Here is a 22,971-nt window from a genome sequence, read left to right on the forward strand (position 1 = left end):
TTTTTCTAAAGTGGTATTCCAGAGACCACTCAGAAATTAAAACTGCCTCTACACTCCATAAGGCTGGAGTCTAGCCTTTAATCACAGCACATTTTGGAATTGTAATTTATAAATTTGATTGGAATTAATAGAGTCATATTTTCTTCCTGATTAATTGCTAAATCACATGTTCCTGACCAGCCAGTTTTTCCAAGCTATAAGTTCCTATTGCAAGGGCTGATAGGAAACCTTGCTATGTTTTCTAAGCCAAGGGGCCATAGGATAGACATCCATGTTTAGAGTATCCTGGCCTCTTCCTGATGGGGTGTATCACTATCCCTTAATCAAGCTAGAAGGTACTCTCAGGCTTTTTCAGGTAGTCCTTCTTTAAACCTGCAGGATCACAAGTAATCTTTTTAATTTTCTTGTGTCCGTCCGTCTTTAATTTCTCCAGATACTGCAGGCAAACAGCTCGCCGAGGTGTTCCATGGGGGTTTAAAAGCCGCATCGAATGCAGTTGAATTAGCGCCCGTGGCGCAATCCCGCGGCCTGAAATGAACCCTGCGAGGCTGTGTATCAGAGGGTATGTTGTTGACTATTGGCCTATTTTTCTACTGGGCAAATTATTCAGACATAATGGAGATGGGGGTAGAGCTGACTAACTGAGGCTATATAAAGATTGGCTTTTCAGAAAAGATCCTTGGGGCAGACATCAGCTTTGAGCTTAACACTTTCCTTGGCCCAAGGGGGTAATCTCCTATCTTCTGATCCTGATGGCAGTGCGGCCCATACCCATGAAATGTTCTTCACTGAGATTTTCTTCTGTTGTGCCAGAATTTCTGTTTACAATTCTTTATCTTGCCTCTGTTCTATAATGTTTCATCCATATATATGTGTTAATCTACAATTAAAGCACATGTGATAAGTGTTCCCTTCTCTTACTTGTTTATGGAAATTTCCAGCAGAGGTCTTATGTAGTTTAGATGGACAAGAAACCTAGTTCTTGAAGTCTTTCTGTCCTTAGAATGGATTATGACATGCATTTTTATAGGTCTTTTGTTTGGCGTCTTACTTTTATTCTGATATAATGCTTATATGCCCTGTGTTTGTGATACAGTATTTGGAAATAAACAAAACTAAGGAGCAACCTGTCTTTTTCTGAAGGAGTGTGATTTTTATTTGGGGTGGAGGGGTGGCTATGTTATTCCGGTATTTTTAGAACCTTTGTATGAAACACAGTTTATCCTAGATGCAGAAAAACATGGAGTAATATCCCTTCCAGAATGGCACTAACCAAATTTTTGATTGATATGGCAAAACAGAACTTCCAGTCCTGTTGAACTGAAAGACATGACTGCCAAGAGGTCTGTGTGCTAGTAGCAGCAGCTGGGTATTCTAATTAGCAATATTAGTAAAGAAGACAGTTATCTCAGGTAGGAAGGAATAAAAATAACATTTTTAAAAGGCAACATTCTATTTGGTGACAAGACCTTTAGAAATTAAATTCAAAACTTAATTTTAGTTCAAGTGTTTTGTTTTGGCTGGCAAGGGTTGCTTACGTTGCCTCGCTTGTGAAATATTTATACCAAGGTGATGTCTTTCCTTCCCAGACCTCAGAATATATTATTCAAGCTTACAAATATGGTGCATTTGAGAAGATCCCAGAGTTTATCGCTTTTAGGAACAGGCTGAATAATTCTCTTCACTTTGCACAAGTCCGTACTGAACGGATGCTGTTAGACCTTCTACTTGAAGCAAATATGTAAGTATTGCATAAGAGGTGGAAAGGAACTAAGGGATTAGATCAGATGCTGAGAGCCATTAATGGGCTCATGGGTGTCATTAGCAGGCTTAAGGAACAATGGACAAAAAAGAGAGAAAGGGGGTTCTTACATGAAAGAAAGAGAAAACACAACCTGGGTGCATGTCATGGGGAATGACAGCATACTGCCAGCAACATCTCAGGTCCAGTACAGAAGCCAATTAGGCCATGGTCATCACTTCCTGGTCCATATTTTTCTTACAAGGTCTCCCCCTCCCCTACAAACAAGGGATTTCAGGAATTAATACTAATTTCCTTTATTTTGGTCGGGCTTCCAGAACCCTTTGTTTTGCTGTGTAGCAAAGCCAGTATGATCTGTGCTTGGTTCTCTTTTACTTTATGTGAACCCTTCTTAATAGTAAATCGTGCCTTCCTCTTTCCCTTCCTCTCTTTCTAATAAAACCAAGTCCTGGTTAATACATTTGCATGGCTGTTTTACTACTGAAATAATACATAATAAATTTTCTATATCATAGATCAACCAGTTTAGCAGAAAGTATAAAGTCAATGAATCTTAGGCCAGAAGAAGATGATATTCCATGGGAAAATTTGCGAGACAACAGAGACTTAAATGTTTTCTTCAGCTGGGATCCAAAAGACAGGTAACTAGAATTTAACCCCTAGCAATTTATTTTTAAAGAATTAGGATGAATCTAAGATTTAAAAAGAAAAAATCTACTTGTTACACAAATATAAAATATGTTTGTTATAGGGATCGGGAAATATAGGTAAGCAAAATGAAGAAAATATCTCATCCCCTATGTTGGGACTCCTGGCTAATCTAAAATTTAGATCTACTTCACACCATATATGAGAATTCCAGAAGGATTAAAGACTATATGCTAAAACTCCTTAGCAACTCTAGAAGAAAATATAGAAATTTTTATTTATTTATTTTTTGAGACAGGGTCTCACTTTGTCACCTGGGGTAGAGTGCAGTGGCATCATCATAGTTCACTGCAACCTCAAATGCCTGGGCTCAAGCAATCCTCCTGTCTCAGCCTCCCGAGTAGCTGGGACTATAGGTACACAACACTAAGCCCACCTAATTTTTCTATTTTCCCATTTTATTGATGGTGAAATGGGGATTCAGAAGATTTTGGCTTGTCTAAGGTCATTTTTGCTAGTAAATGAAAGCTAGAGCCATTCGAAGCCATCTTAACTGGTAAAAGCGAACTTTGATTGATTTGAAGGCAACAGATTTAATAAAATAGATGGTTTGGGGATGTTTCTGTTTAAGGGATGTTTCTGAAGAACATAAGAAACTTTCCTTGGAGGAGGAGACCTTGTGGTTAAGAATCCGATCCTTAACATTGAGGCTGATCAGTGGACTTCCAAGTCTCAACCACCCTGTGGAGCCAAAGAACTCGGAGAAGGCTGCTGAGAATGGTGTATCTTCCCGCATTGATATTCTTCGTTTGCTCCTTCAACAGCTGGAGGTGGCCTTGGAGACAGGAAAGCGATTTATTGAGAAGGAAATTCAGGTATTATCAATGAGTATTTGCCATTGTAGCTGCAATAATTATATTTATGGCTGTCTTTTTAAAAATAGGAGTTTGGGTGGATAAGTAGCAAAGAATAGCATTTTGTCCCAGTTTATTGCATCTTTGGGAAAAAGAGGAATATTATATACTCAGAGGGAATTGTAGGGGCTTCTTCAATATCTAGAGACTAGTGAGATCAAGCAAAATAGCGTGGCTTTTTTTTTGTGATGGTAAAGTTTTAATAGCAACAAATACAGCATTATTGTTTTTACCATAATGATTCAGTTATTAGTTTGCTGATTAATGCCTTTTAACCAAATCATTGAAACAGGTTTTTATCCAGTAGTTAACATGCCTTGTTTTCTTATCTTGTATGAATTTAGATGGTTTTAAAAGACATAATTTTTTTCTCTCTTTTTTTTTTATCCCCCTAGTATCCTTTCCTTGGTCCCGTACCTACCAGAATGGGTGGATTCTTTAATTCTGGATGTTCTCAGTGCCAGATAAGCTCTTTTTATCTTGTTAATGATATTTATGAGCTGGATACCAGTGGTTTAGGTAAGTGTACACTTGCAAGTGTGTTTACTGGGTCTTTGTCATTGCAAACTTAATAAATGCAATAAAATGTCTATAACTGCACACATTTGGAAAAGTTTAGAGTAGATGGAAGCTGTTCTGGAAATGTGGAAATGTCTGATTTAGTATGCAAGAGGATACATTACAGGTTACAAAGTAATGTTTTGGAAGCTTAAGACCTTTCCATATTTGAAATCACTAGTTTGGTTCAGAAGTTGAAGAAATCCTTCATTTGTTGAAATATTATTGGACTTTAAAAATCAAGCCCTAAACTTTGTGGAAAAGAGATTTTTTTCCTAAGCTCTCAACTCAGTGAGAATCATAAATATTCCATAGACCATTTTTGAAAATCATAGGTTTGTAGATCCCATTATTTAGGATAATTGCAGCACATAGATTTCAAGTCCTCCTAAAGAATTTTAGGTAGTTCCCTTGGAAGAAAGGTAATTAATGTCTTTCCTTTTCTCTTTCCTTTTTCTTTCCTTCATCTTTATCTCTGAACCATGGGATTTAGATGTCAAGGGGTCTTAGGCTAAGAAAAAATATCCTTGCACGTGAACTGCTTGCAGGTATTGGTCTTGCTTCATTTTACTGAGAAAATGAAAGTTTTTCATTTCTTGATTTTTAATTTTAGAGGATACAATGGAGATCCAGGAGCGAATAGAAAATAGTCTTAAGTCTTTACTAGAACAATTAAAAGGTAAGTGTTCTTTTTTAGGATGCCTGTATTTGTATGTGGTTCTCTGGCAGTAGTTCAAATTTTTTTTTCTACAAAAACTTGCAAGAGGATTTGAAAAGGATAATGCATGCTTTTGGGATTTTTAAAGACTTGTTAACTATTAAAAGTTAAGTTTTGATTACAAAAGTAGTAGATACCTGTCATAAAATAGTACAATTAAATGGTGTGCACCTGTAGTCCTAGCTACTTGGCAGACTGAACCAGGAGGATTGCTTGAGCCCAGGAGCTCAAGGTTATAGTGACCCATGATTGTGCTACTGCACTCTAGCCTGGGCAACAGAGTGAGACCTTGTATCTAAACAAATAAATAAATAATAAATAAAATAAATACATAATATAAATAAAAAACAAATAAAATTTCCTGTAGATCATATGGGACAGAAAAAATAAAGAGCTAAAAATAGATATTATATCCTTTGCAGTTTGGTTCATTATGGGAAATGAAGGGAAAAAAGCTTTCTGGATTAAGCTTTTATAGTTGCTTATTCTTCATTAGATTGTGCATTGTGTTTCTAAAAACAGCATTGAAACATAAAGCTGAATAAAACCATAAAATATTTTTTTTGTTTTCAGATGTCTTCAGTAACTGTAAAGGTGATCTCTTAGAAGTTAAAGATGGTAACTTGAAAACACATCCTACTCTTTTAGAAAACCTAGTCTTCTTTGTTGAGGTATGTTTTTGTTTTCTTGCTGAGAGATGTTATTTTCCTTAAAAGTATGCAAGATTCATTTTCCAACAGTGAATAGGTAATAGGCACCTTATACCTGCAATTTAACCCTCTACTCCTGCTTTTTGTTAATTGAAAAGCAATTTAGGCTAGGTGCAATGGCTCATGCTTATCATCCTAGCAGTATGAGAGGTTGAGGCCTCCCAACTCCTGATCACTTGAGGTCATGAGTTCAAGACCAGCTTGGGGTTGGGCACAGTGGCTCACGCCTGTAATCCTAGCATTCTGGGAGGCCGAGGCGGGTGGATCGCTCAAGGTCAGGAGTTCGAGACCAGCCTGAGCAAGAGCGAGACCCTGTCTCTACTAAAAATAGAAAGAAATTATCTGGCCAACTAAAAATATATATAGAAAAAATTAGCTGGGGCCGGGTGTGGTGGCTCACGCCTGTAATCCTAGCACTCTGGGAGGCCGAGGCGGGCGGATCGCTCAAGGTCAGGAGTTCGAGACCAGCCTGACCAAGAGGGAGACCCTGTCTCTACTAAAAATAGAAAGAAATTATCTGGCCAACTAAAAATATATAGAGAAAAAATTAGCCGGGCATGGTGGCGCATGCCTGTAGACCCAGCTCGGGAGGCTGAGGCAAGTAGAATCGCTTGAGCCCAGGAATTTGAGGTTGCTGTGAGCTAGGCTGACGCCACGGCACTCACTATAGCCCGGGCGACAGAGCGAGACTCTGTCTCAAAAAAAAAAAAAAAAAAAAAATTAGCTGGGCATGGTGGCACATGCCTGTAGTCCCAGCTACTTGGGAGGCTGAGGCAGTAGGATCGCTTAAGCCAAGGAGTTTGAGATTGATATGACGCCACAGCACTCACTCTAGCCTGGGCAACAAAGCAAGACTCTGTGTCAAAAAAAAAAAAAAAAAAAGACCAGCTTGGGCAACACAGCAAGACCCTGTCTGTACAAAAAAATGAAAAAATTTGCCAGACGTGGTACCACATGCTGTAGTCCCAGCTACATATAGGAGGCTGAGTCTGGAGGATTTTTTGAGCCCAGGAGTTTAAGGTCATGGTGAACTATGATTGTGCCACTGCACTCCAGCCTGGGTGACAGAGTAAGACCCTGTCTCTAAAAGAAAAAAAAGAGCAAAGTAATTTGAATCATTTTCTAAACTAACTCCTTGCAAGAATTCCAAGAAAATTTCATTCATGATTCTTAGGTAAAACTTGTTGATATTTGCATTACTCATCTCTAAGATTCCCCACATGCACTCCAAATCTAGCTGTTTTCTCCTCATCTTCCCTTCTCATTCACTCTTTATTATGTAGTTTATGTTAATTTGTCCAGCTTCTCTTACTTGTTGTCATTTTCTAATTACTGCAATATTACGAATGAAGAAGTCCAGGAGCTGATATAGGAAAACTCCCTCCTTTATTTATTTATTTTTTGCTAGAGAGAAGAGGAAGATCACAAATACTTGTAATCCATTGTCTTTCTTTTTATTTCTGTCACATATTTGTTTACTTTACTTTTCTCCCCCTATTAGTCTATAAGCTTCCTGAAGGCACTGTACTCTGTTCCGATGACTGGCACATTGTAAATGCCCAAGAGATTCTTTTTTTTTTTTTTTTTTTTTTTGAGACAGAGTCTCACTCTGTCACCCGGGCTAGACTGCCATGGCGGCAGCCCAGCTCACAGCAACCTCAAATTCCTGGGCTCAAGCAATCCTTCCTGCCTCAGCCTCCCAAGTAGCTAGGACTACAGGCATGTGCCACCATGCCCGGCTAATTTTTTTTTCTATATAGATTTTTAGCTGCCAAATCATTTCTTTCTTTCTTACTTTTTTTTTTTGTTTGTTTTTGTTTTTGAGACAGAGTCTCCCTGTGTTGCCTGGGCTAGAGTGAGTGCCGTGGCGTCAGCCTAGCTCACAGCAACCTCAAACTCCTGGGCTTAAGCGATCCTACTGCCTCAGCCTCCCAAGTAGCTGGGACTACAGGCATACGTCACCATGCCCAGCTAATTTTTTCTATATATATTTTTAGTTGTCCAGATAATTTCTTTCTATTTTTAGTAGAGACGGGGTCTTGCTCTTGCTGAGGCTGGTCTCGAACTTCTGACCTCGAGCGATCCACCGTCCTCAGCCTCCCAGAGTGCTAGGATTACAGGAGTGAGCCACTTCACCCGGCCAAGAGATTCTTATTGAATGAGTAATAACTGGAAATATATGTGCATACACACACTGTAGTATAGGAGAAGACATGTAAACAGGTAATTTAATACAGTGCAGGATATGTGCTGATCAATTGGGGACAGTTCTCCATATGTATGTAGAACTCTGAAGTTAAGGTTTGCAGGTAAGATGGTATCTTATCTGGAGAAGTGTAAGGGGAGAGAGGCATATTCTAAAGAACCTTTAGATTCCACTGAGTGAAAAGGATGTTAATAAATCTCTCCTTTTACAGGGAAGTGAAAGAAAACTGTGCAGGGGCAGATGGATATAAAGCAGGGAGAGCCAGAATATTAATAAAGAGTTAGGCTATTGTAGTATTCTGAGCAGGAGATGACAAAGGCATGGATCAGTGTGGTGACTGTAGAAAGCAGAGACTCGAGGGAGCAGTTGAAGGGATTTGGGCAGAACTGCCAGTTAGAATGTCTTTGTTTAATCCACTGCCTTTAACTTCCTGATAGATAATGGTAGTGCAGTCCTTATTCATGAATTTGCAATTTTTCCTCTTTCAGACTATTTCTATTATCCTTTGGGTATCCAGTTACTGTGAGAGTGTCCTGCGACCATACAAATTAAATTTACAGAAAAAGAAAAAGAAGAAAAAAGAAACCAGCATCATCATGGTAATAGCAAAAAAACAAAACTATCAATCTGGTCACATGTTACTTTTTCTTTTCACTCCTTTCCTCCATGTTGTGAAAATCCTTAGGATCCTATATACATTCCTCCCCACACACACCCTTTTTTTTTAAATCACACACCTACAGAAAAGTTGAATAATTAGTGCAATGACACCCATAAAGGTCCTTACCTAGATTATCACTTGTTAACAGTTTACCACATTTACCTTATGTCTGTCTCTCCGACACCCCTCCACCCCTCCTTCCGTTTCTCATTTTTAAATCATTTGAAAGAAAAGTACAGACTTCTGTCACTTAACATACCAGGCTAGAACAAAGGGCAAGTCTCCTACAAAACCACAGTACTCAAAAAGTCTAGCTAAGTTTTTGGTAGAATGTCCCACAGTCTGGATTTCGCTAATTATTTCCTTAGGTTTAAGTTAAACATAGATGCTATGTCCTTTTTGGTGATTTTAGATTTCATTATTTGATTAAGGAAGTGTCTACCAGATTTCTTCATTGTGACAGTGCTTTTGTGGTTTTTTTTGTTTGTTTGGTTTTTTTTTTTTGAGACAGAGTCTCGCCTTGTTGCCCGAGCTAGAGTGAGTGCTGTGGCGTCAGCCTAGCTCACAGCAACCTCAAACTCTTGGGCTTAAGCGATCGTACTGCCTCAGCCTCCCCAGTAGCTAGGACTACAGGCATGCGCCACCATGCCCGGCTAATTTTTTTTTTTTCTATATATATATTTTTAGTTGTCCAGATAATTTCTTTCTATTTTTAGTAGAGACGGGGTCTCGCTCTTGCTCAGGCTGGTCTCGAACTCCTGACCTCGAGCGATCCACCCGCCTTGGCCTCCCAGAGGGCTAGGATTACAGGCGTGAGCCACCACGCCCAGCCTGTTTGTTTTTTTTTTTTTTTTTTTTGAGAGAGTCTTTGTAGCCCTGTCTGGAGTGCAGACCTCAAACTCCTGGGCTCAAGTGATCCTCCCACCTCAGTCTCCTGAGTAGGTGGGACTACAAGTGCGCACCACTGCACCTGCCCTACAGTGCCTTTTTTTTGTTCTGAAATTCATAAGTAAGCTATGAGATGATGCTTTGAGGCCATGAAATCCTATTTCCCAATGGCCTTTCACCTATTGGTTTTAGCACTCATTGTTAGTAGAAATTGCCTGAATCATTTATTACATTGAAGTGTCCAAAATAGTGATTTTTAAAAATTCTATCCTCTATTGTTTATTTACCAGCTGGCATTATTTTGTAAAATAGAGCTCACCCACTCCCATTCATATATATTTGAATGTATAAAAAATATATATATACATATTTTAAGTGTCACTATTTGGGTATCCCTATGGACTCGGTTTTTTTAATTCACTTTATTATAATCTATTATCAACTTTTTTTTTTTTTTTTTGGATGCTCAAATTTTCCCAAATTTGGGTAGCTCCTTTAAGCTGGTGTTGGTCGTTTAACATGTCCTTATCAGTTGTTTTTTTTTTTTTGTTTTCTTTTCAGGCCCAGGGAGAAATGGGCAGGTGGGGTGGCCACTGCCTCCCCGGGATGGCCCTTGTTGGTTTTTGAGCCCTTTCTGGAACAGAAAAAATGATCCACAAACTTTGTATTTTCTCACTAAACTGAAATCAGACATTTTTTCAAGAACCCTTGTTCCTTTATGGGGAATGGTATTTTGAAACCAAGATCTAAGTGTTATTGTGCTTATTGCTAGGGGGCTTTTATTGCCTGTAGTTTCTTTCAGTGCAGAGACCTAGGCAATATATTCTCTCTCTCACGCACATACACACACAGAGTTTGAAACAATGAATTCTTACTGATGCCTCCAGTTTTAATCCAGCATCAATATTCTTTTCACTCTCTCATTCCCTATTTGTAACTTCCTTTTCCCAGAGTGAGAACCCTGGTTCCCAATACCATCGATATATTTATTCATCAGTTGTTTCAGAATAATTATTAAATAGGTTTGAGAATTATAGCTCATGACATGCTGTTTCATAATATTAATGTTTGAGTTCATACTGTCATTATAAATAGATTTCCTGTCACTGTAGCAAAATAATAACTGTTATCCTTTGAAAATGTTGATGGTTTTGGTAGTAAAATTGACTTTTGAGCAATTCAATAATAATTAAGGAATTCTTTAGATACTTTGCTAGGTATTATTATTTATCCAAAAACAAAGGGTATTTAGATTTGAATGAGGGACTAAATGAGAGTACCTTCTTTCCTTCACTCTGTTCAAGATAATTTAACAAACAACAAGAAGAAAGATAATTTCACAGATCATAAGTGCAAAGTTTAAAAGTGTAGATCAGAGTCGCTTGGTTGCTCTTGCTTCTAAAGAAAGCCTGCAATCCCTGAACTTGTCAAAAATAGCTTTTTAGTATTTGGATTTTGTGCTATTTGTTGTTACTATTTTTTTGATCTCTAAAAATGAGAATGGATTCTCTTTTTGTGATTATCAGAGTAACCCATAAAGGTGTTGAAAAGGTGAAGATCGTCCATATGCCTAGCAACCAGTGATACCACTGCTAAAATTTTAGTGGTAATCAAACTAGGACATGGGGCTTGCCTATTTTTTTTGTTTTTGTTTTTGTTTTCACTTCTTAACAGGGTATCTTGAACATCTTTTTTTTTCCTCACCTCTTGGGAAAAAAAAATGTCCGGTTAAGAGCTCTTCTAAATTGGGCATCTTTTCATGTCACAAATATAGATGTATCTCATTACTTTAATAGTTATATATCATCCTGTTGTATTAATATACTATAATTTATTTATTTATTTATTTATTTATTTATTTTTTTGAGACAGAGTCTCACTCTGTTGCCCGGGCTAGAGTGCCGTGGCATCAGCCTAGCTCACAGCAACCTCAAACTCCTGAGCTCAAGCAATCCTACGGCCTCAGCCTCCCAAGTAGCTGGGACTACAGGCATATGCCACCATACCCGGCTAATTTTTTCTATGTATTTTTAGTTGTCTGGTTAATTTCTATTTTTCAGTAGAGATGGGGTCCCGCTCTTGCTCAAGCTGGTCTTGAACTCCTGACCTTGAGCGATCCTCCTGCCTCGGCCTCCCAGAGTGCTAGGATTACAATCGTGAGCCACCACGCCCTGCCTCAAAGAATACTTCTTGAGTGAAAAGCTAGCCTTCCTATTTGATTGGCTAGGTTTCTTATGTTCATATGTATTTTTAGTTATAGCACATATTTCTTGGATTTCTTTGATATATTTTCTGTTCTTTGCACAAGTTTCCTATTATGGTAGTACTATTTTTCCTATTGATAATGTTTTAAGCTGTTGGGTTCTTATAATAATAGTGTTATTAATCCTCTGTCATACATGATGCAATTTTTGTTCAGTTTGTCATTTTTTTTTTTAACTTGAGTGATTTTTTTGGTCAATATAGTAATATTTTAAAAAACAAGATAATCTTTTTAATGTTTTCTAGCTTAGTGTCATGTTTAGAAAGGCCTTTTCAACTGTCAATGTCTTGATTGCAGTAGTTACCTAAATTTTCTTCTGGTGCTTTGATGGATTTTTTTATATTTAAGAATTTAATCTATCTGAAATTTATTTAAAATTTACTGTCTTATCTATTTTTTATTTCCAAATATCTAGCTAGTTATCTGAGTACCATTCATTTGCTTGAAATCACTGTTTTGAAATGCCACTATTTGAATCCCTTATATATTTTGGTCCATCTCACTACTTGTTTCCTTTGACTCTGCCAGTTTATTTATGTACCAGTACCACCTGGTTTTGATGTAACTTCAAAATGTACTCTAATCAATCTGTTAGAGCAAGTTCCTCTCACTACTCTTCAGAATTTTCTTAGCTGTTGTCCCCCATTAATTTTTCCATTAGAACTTAGAATATTCTGTTTCTGTTCTCTATTAACATTATAGAGAATAAAGACATAAAGAGAAGAAAATAAAGTCTTGGTTCCTCTCATATCCTTTAGCATTCCAGAAGATTCCCAGCCCTAAGTTGAGTAATGACCAACTAAGATATTTTCTATTGGTTTCTCATGTCCAGTACCCCATAGTGAAATAAAACTCCATTTAAAAAAAAATGCTTGGCTGGGCACGGTGGCTCACGCCTGTAATCCTAGCACTCTGGGAGGCCGAGGCGGGCTGATCGTTTGAGCTCAGGAGTTCGAGACCAGCCTGAGCAAGAGCAAGATGCCGTCTCTACTAAGAAAAAAAACAGAAAGAAATTAGCTGGACAACTAAAAAGTATATATAGAAAAAATTAGCCGGGCATGGTGGTGTATGCCTGTAATCCCAGCTACTCGGGAGGCTGAGGCAGGAGGATTGCTTGAGCCCCAGGAGTTTGAGGTTGCTGTGAGCTAGGCTGACGCCACGGCACTCTAGCCTGGGCAACAGAGTGAGACTCTGTCTCCAAAAAAAAATGCTTAAGTCATCATTGTTGAGTTAGCGGTTATTAGGTGGTAATTAAATTTACCTTGGTTTAAGACTTAGTCTAAAAATGTATCCATTCTTGTTGTTAATAGCACTGAGTAATGCTGTAGCATGAAATTAGTATAGCTTATGTGATGTAAACATAGGAAATATGTTTGATGTTTGATAATCTTTCAACTCTTTTTAAATCTTTTCCCAGCCACCTGTCTTTACCAGTTTCCAAGACTATGTTACTGGGCTTCAGACTTTAATTTCCAATGTTGTGGATCATATTAAAGGGCTTGAAACACATCTAATTGCACTTAAACTTGAAGAACTTATTTTAGAAGACATTTCTCTCTCACCGGTAAGAGATTATAGGCAATCAGCAATGTTATATATATAGTCATTATCTTTAGCTCAAGGAGAAGTTAATATTTAATTCATCACTTTCTCCTTATAAGACTTGTGAAATCTTATAGAAGGTACCTGGCAGTTTTTTGTTGTATTGGTGGTGGTGGGTTTTTTCTCCTCTTCATTTCCTCCCACTGCTCCTCCTTTCTATACATTTTTGGGGTGGTTCTTTCACTATGAAAGCTAATGCCAGCATTTTGAGCAACAGAGGGAACTAGCCATCCTTTGAGATCCCGGGACAATCTCCTTGAGTAAGAATTTACCAGCTGCCGAGTTGGCTGGCATCCTTGCCATCCCAGCAGTTACCACCTGAAGAAGGAGAGATGTTGGACATCAAAAATAATTATGTCATTAATAATTAGGCTAGAGCAAGCCAGCCAGAAAGGTAATGGAACTAAGTATGTAATCAAAGGTACCCACCATCAAATGTCTCCTGATACTATTTTGGGCCCTGTTCTAAAATTCTGCTAGTTGTTCACAAAATCCCTGTGAAGTCTTTGCCTTTAAAATATGGATTCTTTTTTGTGAGTTTCGATTCACTGGCCAGTAATATGGTTAGGATTTTGGTAGGGACCAGAATGACAGTGGTGGAAACATCTGTTTCTAGCCAGTTTTTCCAGTGATGAAACTCTGATCTTAAGAGAGTACTTCTCTCCAGTAGTTTGACCTGAACCTCTGCTGATGAGGTTTAGGTCATCCGGTAGTCTGACGGTAGCAATCATCATAGCCCCAGACCTTCCTATGGAAGAGAATGTATGGAATCTTGCCTGGCTTAACCAGCCTTAAAAGATTGTAAGCCCCTCTTTTGTAAAGCTTAAAAATGTTAGAGCTTTGAACAAGGTGCTTACTGTGGGAAGAGGTTCAGAGCATTTAACATTAGCAAAGACTGATTAAAGAAAGCAGATGTGTTCACATTGAAACTAGCAAGTGAAAAAGACTCACTGGAGTGGGGATGAGGATTACTAGGTTTTTACCAGGTGGACAGAAATGGACAAAAGGGATCTGAAGCAGGAGGCAGCACAAAGGCACAGAGGCAGGAATGAATTGTGTAGGGCAGCGTGAGTCACACTGGCAGAGCCAGAGCTTATGGTACGTGGGAAGGACTGTTAGATAACAAAGGTGACAGGCACAGTAGCCCGCTTTTGTGTCCATTGACTAGTGGTTGTTGAAAGATCTAACTCCTGTAATGAGGAGTAAGAGTTCTTGTTTCCAGTATTTTAGAGATTATCCTTAACTTTGTAATACTCTAGATTTTTTAAGCTCTAGCTCTGTCCTTTTGACCTTGGGAAACTTATTAATACTTATCCTCTCTGGGCCTTGATTTCTTTATCTGTAAATGGAGGTGATAATAGCTACTTCAGAAGATTATAGTGAGGATTAAACAAAGCACTTATTGGCCTTATGTTGCCTCCTTTTGTTAAAGTTATGATTCACGTTGCATCCTGAGCAGTACCAACTACCAAATACAGGATCCACAGAGTGCTGGATACTTTCCTTTTAGGTAAAAAGTCTCTTCAGTTCACTTTCCATTAATCATCTCTTTTCTCTTTCCTTCCTTCCTTTTTTTTTTTTTTTTGAGACAGAGTCTCACTCTGTTGCTCAGGCTAGAGTGCCATAGCATCAGCCTGTAGCTAACAGCAACCTCAAACTCCTGGGCTCAAGCAATCCTACTGCCTCAGCTTCCTGAGTAGCCTGAACTACAGGCCTGTGCCACCATGCCTGGCTAATTTTTTGTATATATTTTTAGTTGTCCAGCTAATTTCTTTCTATTTTTTTTTTTTTTTAGTAGAGATGGGGTCTTGCTCTTGCTCAGGCTGGCCTCAAACTCCTGAGCTCAAACGATCCTCCTGCCTCGGCTTTCCGGAGTGCTAGATTACAGGCCTGAGTCACGATGCCCGGCCTTCTTCCTTTCTTTCTAAACTTGAAAAACTGAATAAGGCCACTGGATTGTGACCTGTAGTCCTAGTTCCCTCTCTTCCTCCTGTTTGTGTATCCTTCTTTCTGTTGGTGTAGCCAACGGAAACTGGTTGTGTCAAGACCTTTCTTTGTGTATTTATACTTACAGAGAAAATATACAGTATTATTATATTATTTTATTATTTTTATACTTGATTTTTATTTTTTTTTTTAGAGATGGGGGTGTTGCTCCATCACCCAGGCTAGAATGCAGTGGCATGATCATAGCTCATTGCAGCCTCAAATGCCTGGGCTCAAGTTATCCTCCTTCCTCAGCTTCCCAAGTAGCTAGGACTACAAGCATGCACCACCATTCCCGGCTAATTTACTTTTTGTAGACTGGGTCTCATTGTGTTGCCCAGGCTGGTCTCCAACTCCTGGCCTCAAGCGAACCTTCTGCCTTGACCTTGCAAAGTGCTGGGAATATATGTGTGAGCCACTGTGCCCAAACTATTTTTGTACTTTTTATTTTTGTTTTTATTTAAAAAATTTTTTTTATAGAGACAAGGTCTTGCTCTGTTGCTGGGGCTAGAGTGCAGCAGTGCCATTATAGCTCACTGCAACCTCAAACCCTTGGGCTCAAGCAATCCTCCTGGCTTAGCCTCCTGAGTAGCTGGGACTCCAAGCACGCACTACCACCCACACCCAGGAAATTTATTTATTTTTTTTAGAGATGGGGTCTTGCCATGTTGCCCAGGCTGATCTCAAATGCCTGGCCTCAAGTAATTCTCCTGCCTCAGCCTCCCAAAGTACTGGGATTACAGGTATGAGCCACCGCACCTGGCCTATTTTTGTACTTTTTGAAAAGTAAGTGATATGCTGTATTCTGCAGCTTGACTTTTTTTCACTCTGCTTTATATTAAAGAGATCTATTCAGGTTAATGCATATGGATCAATTTTGTTCATTAAACAGCCGTGTAGTATTCAAAATATAAATGCGCCGCTGCCATTAGACATTTTAGGTTGTTTGTATTGGCTTTTATTTACAGTATTGAATGAAATTTATTTGCGTGCACATTTGTATTTCTTAGGTAGATTAGGTCTGAAGTAGTATTGTTGGGTCAGACTGTGTTCACCTGGTTTCTTCTGTAGTTCTAGGCTTTGCAGAACTGCCAACTCCATGTAAACCTAATCAATTCTCAGCCAACCTCCTTTCTCCTATGTTAGGACACTCCTTCCCCTTTATTTTTTTGTGGTCCCTACCACAGCAAGTATGTTCCAGCAAATATTTAACTCATATGTTTGAGAAGGTTTAGGAAAGCTGTGGTTGCCTTTTATTGTTTTGTCTCTTGAACCCATGGACTTTGTTAATATGGAGGGAGAACTGTCAGTATTGTAATGGGAAAAGATGGAGGTGGTAAAGTTGATGCCTTTTAAAAAGTGGCAGTGATGATATTCAAATTAGTAGTGAATTTCTATTTTTCTTGATGAAAACAATCAGAAATCTCAGTTTTTTTACTTTATATTACTTGTAACAAAGGGTACTTTAAAGAATCATTATGTTAAATAAATAGGGTCTCTGAAAAATCACATGAAAAAATACACATTTGTGATGAACTTTAGCTTTCTTTGCATTTCATGAAATTGAAAATGACCCACCCACTCTATTCTGCTAGAACTTACAATGAGACCAAAGGTAATGGTAGTTTTAACTTTTATCTGAGGAACAATACTTATTCTTGTCTTCTTTATAGGAAGAAAGAAAATTTTCAAAGACTGTTCAAGGCAAGGTGCAGAGCAGTTATCTGCACTCACTTCTGGAAATGGGGGAGCTGCTGAGAAAAAGACTTGAGACCACAAAGAAACTAAAAATTTAAGAAAGTATGAACTGCAGGCACTGATGACTCTACAACAGAAAATGACACCATCTTCCCAGGCAAAAGCAACATCTGGTTGGCCATCACTTTAATCCAGAACTTCCTCATAAAATGCATGAAGGACTTTGATCGTGAATTAATTTTTTTAGGCATTAAATGTATACAACTGATTAAATTATTGTATATAAACCAGAAGCAGGACCCTCATCTGGGTTTGACCACTTTTTATACGTGTTCATATGCATATGGCAGCAACAAGAGAACCCTACTTTTCTTCCCTCCCATCACCCAAAACATCTTGGGGGCGTTCTATAAAAGCAGCAATAGAAATTAAGCATAAAGCATTGACCTCAGAGCAGCTGCAGCCCTCCCATTACAGCAGTGGAAGTTTTGGTCTGGTCCTTGAGCCACAGGAAGCAGAGAGGACCATGACTGGGTGCAGGCCCTCTTTTCACAGCAGCAGGTTTGTTTTGAGGCTTCCTTACCTGCTTGGCTCCTACAGAACAGGTACACAAAGGGCCTTAGATGAGATTTGGCATAAGTAGCCGCCGCTAAAGGGCACAGCTCAGATGACCACAGGCGCTTATTTCTTGGCTTAATTTTTGCCAAGACATTTTCATCCTATCTCCTGTAAGAGTTAAATCTCAGATAGGGAGGCAAGTAAGACTATTAATTTATAGCTGTTTAGAGGGGAAAGCAGCGCAGACCACTTAAACCTGCTGAGGACCAGCTTGCTGTTTCATCCATTTGGGAAAGATAGGAGTCACTGTTTTAACAAAGAGAGGTGTACATAATTTATGCGGGCAACTCTGATACTTCATTGGTTTGGTCATATACTACAATTGATTCACGAGTCATATATATATGTGTGTGTGTGTATATATATATATGCTTGATAATTAAGATTTAATACTTTAGTGTTTTTAAGTGGGGTTTGGGAAGGAAGGAGTGTATATTATGGATTTAACCTAGGTTTTAAGTTTTAGACTGGCAAAAGAAATGTTATCCAGTGGATTTGAGGTTTGGTCTACTTTCTTCAAACATGGAGAATTATACCAGAATGCTGTTTATTTTGTTCACCTGGAGGTCCCCAAGACTATAGCTTCAGAGGCTGGTCTGATAGAAGAGATATATATTGCTCTTGAAAATGTTATACAATTTCTTTGGTAACATTTCTGTGTTTGAATCCCTGCTTCTGTTTTTGGTCTTTGTTACCTAAATACAGTTCAAGTTAGTAATTCTGTAAGAGCAAAGAAATGAATTTGATGTGGAAATTCAAGCATCTGATGGAGGATTGGTCTTAGAAGACCTTAAAGGTTTTCCAATGCACTGCTCCAGTGAAATGTGATACTTTTTTCTTTTAAGAGCAACCAAGAGAGAGCTAGGAGAATCTCTGTATGCAAGGCAACTGCATCTTTCCCTTTCTTGACTTTCTCAGATTCAGTTTGATATGGTGATTAATAACTGTTTAAACTTCCAAGGAAATTTTTTAAAAATTACTACTTGTTCAAAATAAGACTTGTTGGAAATCCTAGTCCATCAAGTAGTTTCAGAAATTTATTTTTGATATAAATGGGTAGCCACAGTTGTCACCCCATCCCAAAAGGAAGAACTGTCTTGCACAAGATTAACTGAAAATTCTGATTGATTCTAAATGTCATTTAATGACAACATATCATAATTTCATAAAACTATGGCCTATTTTAGATGGAACTTTGTGTGTGTCTGCTGGGGGGGTTCAGGGTACGTGTGTGTATGGCATGTGTTCTTGAAATGATGTTTCTTTGAATGTCCAAAAAAGTACTGTACTGTAGAAATGCTCTTTGAAAAAGTCTATCAACTGACCATGATCAATCTAGCATATGTATGCTCAGTGGGCTGGCCTTCGTCCTCAGGGACAGTGCGTGACTCTAGTGGTCTACCTAACTAGTGTCTTGTCTGGAGGTATCTGGAAACTTTACCAGTTTTAACGACAAACAATGTTACGTTGAGGTTATGCTTCCTTCATTACTTGCTGATTTTCCTACTAAATGTAGCATTTCAATTAGATCCAGCTCTCACCTTTTGAGATTAATTGTAAAAAGAATGAAATTATGCAGAAATGGCCAATATCTCTTATTGATCTGTTTTTTTGGAAACTGTCATGCACTATAAATTGTGTACAGTTTAAAAATATATATATATTATATATATTCTTACATGAGTAAAAAGAACCCTCTCCCAGCAATCATTATGTCATTGGTATTTAAAAAGATTTCCCAAATAACCCACTGCTGCTGCTGCTGTTTTTGGTTTGTATGGGTTTGTTTTGTTTTGTGTGGTAAAAATTGATATTTAAAAAAAAAAAAAGGAAAGGAGAAAAAACACGACTACTGTTTACAGACTGAAAAATTAATGCTTTTTATACTACTGAGATCCTAAGTTAAGACTTTCCAAAGCAAACATTTGGTTTAAATCATTTATCTGATGTGGATAAAAAGGAGAGAAATTTTTAGTGTTCTCCACATAATGGAAAATGTATAAATGCCTAGTTGTGTTGCCCATCAATTTTGTATATTTTCATAATTTTAAATGTTCAAAATTGCATTATATTTTGCAATCAACTATGTTCAATCTGGATTTGTCTTTCATTTTAACTTTTAATATAAAAAGGGGTTTCAATGTATCGACAGGCTTGTTATTGAAACTTCCTACCTATTTGATGTGATTTATTAATATGGGAAGTATATAGTCTTCCTTCTTCAAAATTAAGTTAAACATAGCAAATCTACTTTCAACTGGATGGGTTAATTTATATAAACATTTTCATTTTAAGTTGGCATTTCTGCCTGGTTCATTTTTGTTCAAAATGCTAGAAGCCACAACTTTCTGAATGATGTAATCTTAATTTTGCATTGAGTGCTATATCTGCAGAAAATTTTTAATATTTGAAGATTTGGAACTTTTGTTCCAAGGCAGTCTTTTCAGTTTAAAAGTAGTACCTTCCATACTCACATTTATTAATTCAACATATATCTATTGAGCACTAATTAGCTCAATGCCAGATTCCAGTTTAGGCTCTGCTGACATAATGGTAAATGACACCCTATATCCTAGTTAGTGGCTGTGAGAGGCCATAAAAATAAATATTAGTTTGTAATTAAGTCCTGTTTAATAAAGTAAATCAGAGTATGTGATAAGAGTGTCTCTATAGGGTCGCTTCAGACTGGGTCATGAGAGGACCTCTCGAGAGGTAGTGACATCTGAACTGAGTCAGTCAATGGAAAAAGGAACACAAGTGTGAATACCTCAAGGGAGGAAATTTTAGCATGTTCCAGTGATGGAAAAAAAGACTCAACTGCCTGGGACTTAATGAAAGTAATGGAAAGGGGTAGGACCAAGATAGAAAGTAGAGTGAGGAACAGATCAGTCAGGACCTTGTAGCCAGGTGAAGGAATGAGATTTTATTCTGAACTGAGTGGGAAGTTACTGGAGGATTTCAGGCAGGCTGAGGACATGATTTATCAAGGGTACTCCAACCCACAAGCTAAGATTCAACACATATTCAGGCATGTTGACAATACAGGGTAAACAGAGAAGTGTTTGTTTTTCCTCCTAGTTTATTCTCTGTCCTGTAATATTAAGTCCCTTTACATGAGTCCTGAAGAGTCAGTTTTTGCCTGATTCTTTGGTTATAAAACTCCATCCCCAGTGTTGTTTTTTCCTTTAACAAAAGACAGGTATTTGGATATGCCCCACTGCCATTCTTAATATTCCCCAAAAGATGGGCTTGGGTTTATACTTTATGTTCCTCGTTTTTTAAGGTGCTATCACTGCCTTGATGCAGACCTGTATTTCATAATGATGAATGGAGGTAAACTACCTCCGCCAAATGTTGCCCTATACAAATGATTTGCGGGGTTCTCACAGCAGTTTGTTATTGCAGGTAAGACTACTTACTGTAAGGGTTGGGATCCAAGTCTCGTGCAAACGATTCATACTCTAAAGCATTGAGGAAATGAGCTAAAATCCAGATCCCCCTCCACCATCTCACATTGTTAGTTTTTTTTTTTTTGAATCAGGGTCCTGCTCTGTTGGCCAGGCTGGAGTATAGTGGCACCATCATAGCTCATTACAGCCTTGAACTCCTGAGTTCAAGGGTACTCCTGCCTTGGCCTTCCAAAGTACCGGGATTATAGGTGTGAGCCACCACACCTGGCCCACTTTGTCTTGATGGCCATGTTTAAATTCCATTTCCACCTCAGTTCTCCATGAATAATCTTTCCTGATGCAATTCCAACTCCAGCATTTTTCGTGGCACCAATTACCAAGGACTATTTGTAAATTAAAATTATTTTTGGTACCATTTGAGATAACTTTTAAGTTCCTGAGGACACAATTCTTTTTTTTTTTTTGAGACAGAGTCTCACTCTGTTGCCCAGGCTAGAGTGCCATGGCCTCAGCCTAGCTCACAGCAACCTCAAACTCCTGGGCGCAAGTGATCCTCCTGCCTCAGCCTCCCGAGTAGCTGGGACTACAGGCATGTGCCACCATGCCCGGCTAATTTTTTCTATATATATATTTTAGTTGTCCATATAATGTCTTTCTATTTTTTTAGTAGAGACGGGGTCTCGCTCTTGCTCAGGCTGGTCTCGAACTCCTGAGCTCAAATGGTCCACCTGCCTCGGCCTCCCAGAGTGCTAGGATTACAGGTGTGAGACACCACGCCCGGCCCTGAGGACATAATTCTTCATGTTGAATACAGTGTCTGCTTTGCTTTAGGTTCTCAGGAAATTCCCTTAAAATTCTAAGTACTTTGATTCTGGGATGATAGTCCATAGCCTTCATTAGCATGAACAGCAGCACTTGAGCTGACTTAAGTGTCAGGGAAGACTGAATTTTATGTGGCATATGCAAATTACTTCAGACTCTCAGCTGGAAAGAAGGCCCATCTTTAATGAAAAATATTTGATAACAAAGGGCCTCTGACATGATATTCTAGTTGTCATGTCTAATAGTTCATGGACAATAGTCCATGTTTCATGGCCCAATAGTTCATGTTTCTTCAACTCAAGACCCTGGGGTTATAAATAACGATACCCAGCCTGCGCCCATCCAATAATGCACCCATGGATGTACTGCCACCTTCCTGTCTTTCATTCTTCTCACAATTGAAAATCAAGATGAGACCATATTTAGGAGTGTGGATGCCTTTAGTTTGAGAGTCCTTCCCCCACCTGCCATATGTTGTAGTCTCATGTCCATAAAACACTGAATTACCTTTTAGAAGTGATCTTTAGATGATGAAGATGGAAAAAACTAGAACAGCTAAAGCTATTTTCCCTGTAAGAAGCATCCAAAAAGATCTTCCAGAAGTTTCAATTAGAACTGAAATAATGAGAAAGGGGAAATATTGAAATTATTAGACTAAATATATAAAGTATAATTCTTCATTGTACGTAGAGTACATATGACGGTTGCAGGCAGGTGGATGTTCAGGTTTGAACATCTTTTACCTAGTTGGTTTGAATTGTTAGCCTAAGCTACCCCAATTTTTTGTTCCATCTAATTCAACACATGGATTTTCCTCTAGTTTTTGTTTTCAGTGACTCTTTAAATTCTTTAAATACCATCTGGATAAAATAGAGGAAAATAAACAATCCAAGGTTTTATTTGCCAACTCCATTCAACTTAAATTTCTTTGTGTGAGTATAATTAGATATATTCCCGGAGCTGCAGTCTGGTGACACTTTCAAATAGTGGGGCTGTCATGAAGCTCACTATTGCAGGTAACTGCTCATAATTCCTGAGAGAAGATTTAAAAAGCCCAATGCTCTGTACTCTGCTTTCTAGAAGTTAGTAATGGACAGAGACAAAGTGACTTAGATGGAAAACAATCTTTTTTTTCAACTTTCAGATTGCACTGAATTATATCATTTAACCATCTAAATCCAATGTCAAAATAGATTATATCAGTAAAACTAAGAATTTGCTATACGTACAAGGTCTACCCAGTCATGTAATATGACAATGTAATGTAACAATGGCTGAATACTTTCTGGACGGACCTCGTATGTCACAGAACATGGAAAATAGTTATACCATGCATGGTTCAATGTTGCTAAGTTTTAAGGACCAGAAACTGCGCAACACATTTTACCACTCAGTCCACATGAGTCTGAACATCACTGGAAAACAACAAAGCAAAGTATGCCTTGAACTTGGACCAGTTTCCACAGTGTTACCAGGACAGTCTGTTACCCTAGGAGGGTGGAGTCCA

The 22,971-nt window shown here is 38.3% G+C and overlaps 1 protein-coding gene and 1 long non-coding RNA gene across 5 annotated transcripts in view; one reads left to right on the top strand and one right to left on the bottom strand.

The window, feature by feature from the left end:
* NAA25 (N-alpha-acetyltransferase 25, NatB auxiliary subunit) overlaps positions 1-19,320 on the top strand; it is a 53,274-nt gene extending 33,954 nt beyond the window's left edge. Inside the window, exons 16-24 of one of the 3 annotated variants that reach the window (XM_045534800.1) lie at positions 1,590-1,741; positions 2,278-2,403; positions 3,042-3,285; positions 3,720-3,843; positions 4,496-4,561; positions 5,174-5,271; positions 8,005-8,115; positions 12,746-12,892; positions 16,590-19,320. In XM_045534800.1, coding sequence (XP_045390756.1) covers positions 1,590-1,741; positions 2,278-2,403; positions 3,042-3,285; positions 3,720-3,843; positions 4,496-4,561; positions 5,174-5,271; positions 8,005-8,115; positions 12,746-12,892; positions 16,590-16,712 — 1,191 coding nt within the window. In that variant the 3' untranslated portion in view covers positions 16,713-19,320. Of the gene's footprint in view, positions 1-1,589; positions 1,742-2,277; positions 2,404-3,041; positions 3,286-3,719; positions 3,844-4,495; positions 4,562-5,173; positions 5,272-8,004; positions 8,116-12,745; positions 12,893-14,362; positions 14,523-16,589 lie in introns of those variants that run through there. The other 2 variants (XM_045534801.1, XM_045534802.1) reach the window with 2 other exon arrangements.
* LOC123626037 lies at positions 2,851-22,358 on the bottom strand. 2 transcript variants are annotated; one of them, XR_006730720.1, is made up of 2 exons: positions 21,972-22,358; positions 2,851-3,245 (listed from the first exon to the last, which is right to left on the bottom strand). It is a non-coding gene; the product is annotated as an uncharacterized LOC123626037 (long non-coding RNA). The 2 variants fall into 2 exon arrangements; XR_006730719.1 differs by lacking the exon at positions 21,972-22,358 and adding an exon at positions 13,015-13,271.
* Between the last annotated feature and the right edge of the window lie 613 nt (positions 22,359-22,971).

Source organism: Lemur catta, chromosome 21, assembly GCF_020740605.2.
Source record: "Lemur catta isolate mLemCat1 chromosome 21, mLemCat1.pri, whole genome shotgun sequence".
In the NCBI taxonomy this organism is placed as follows: Eukaryota; Metazoa; Chordata; class Mammalia; order Primates; family Lemuridae; genus Lemur; species Lemur catta.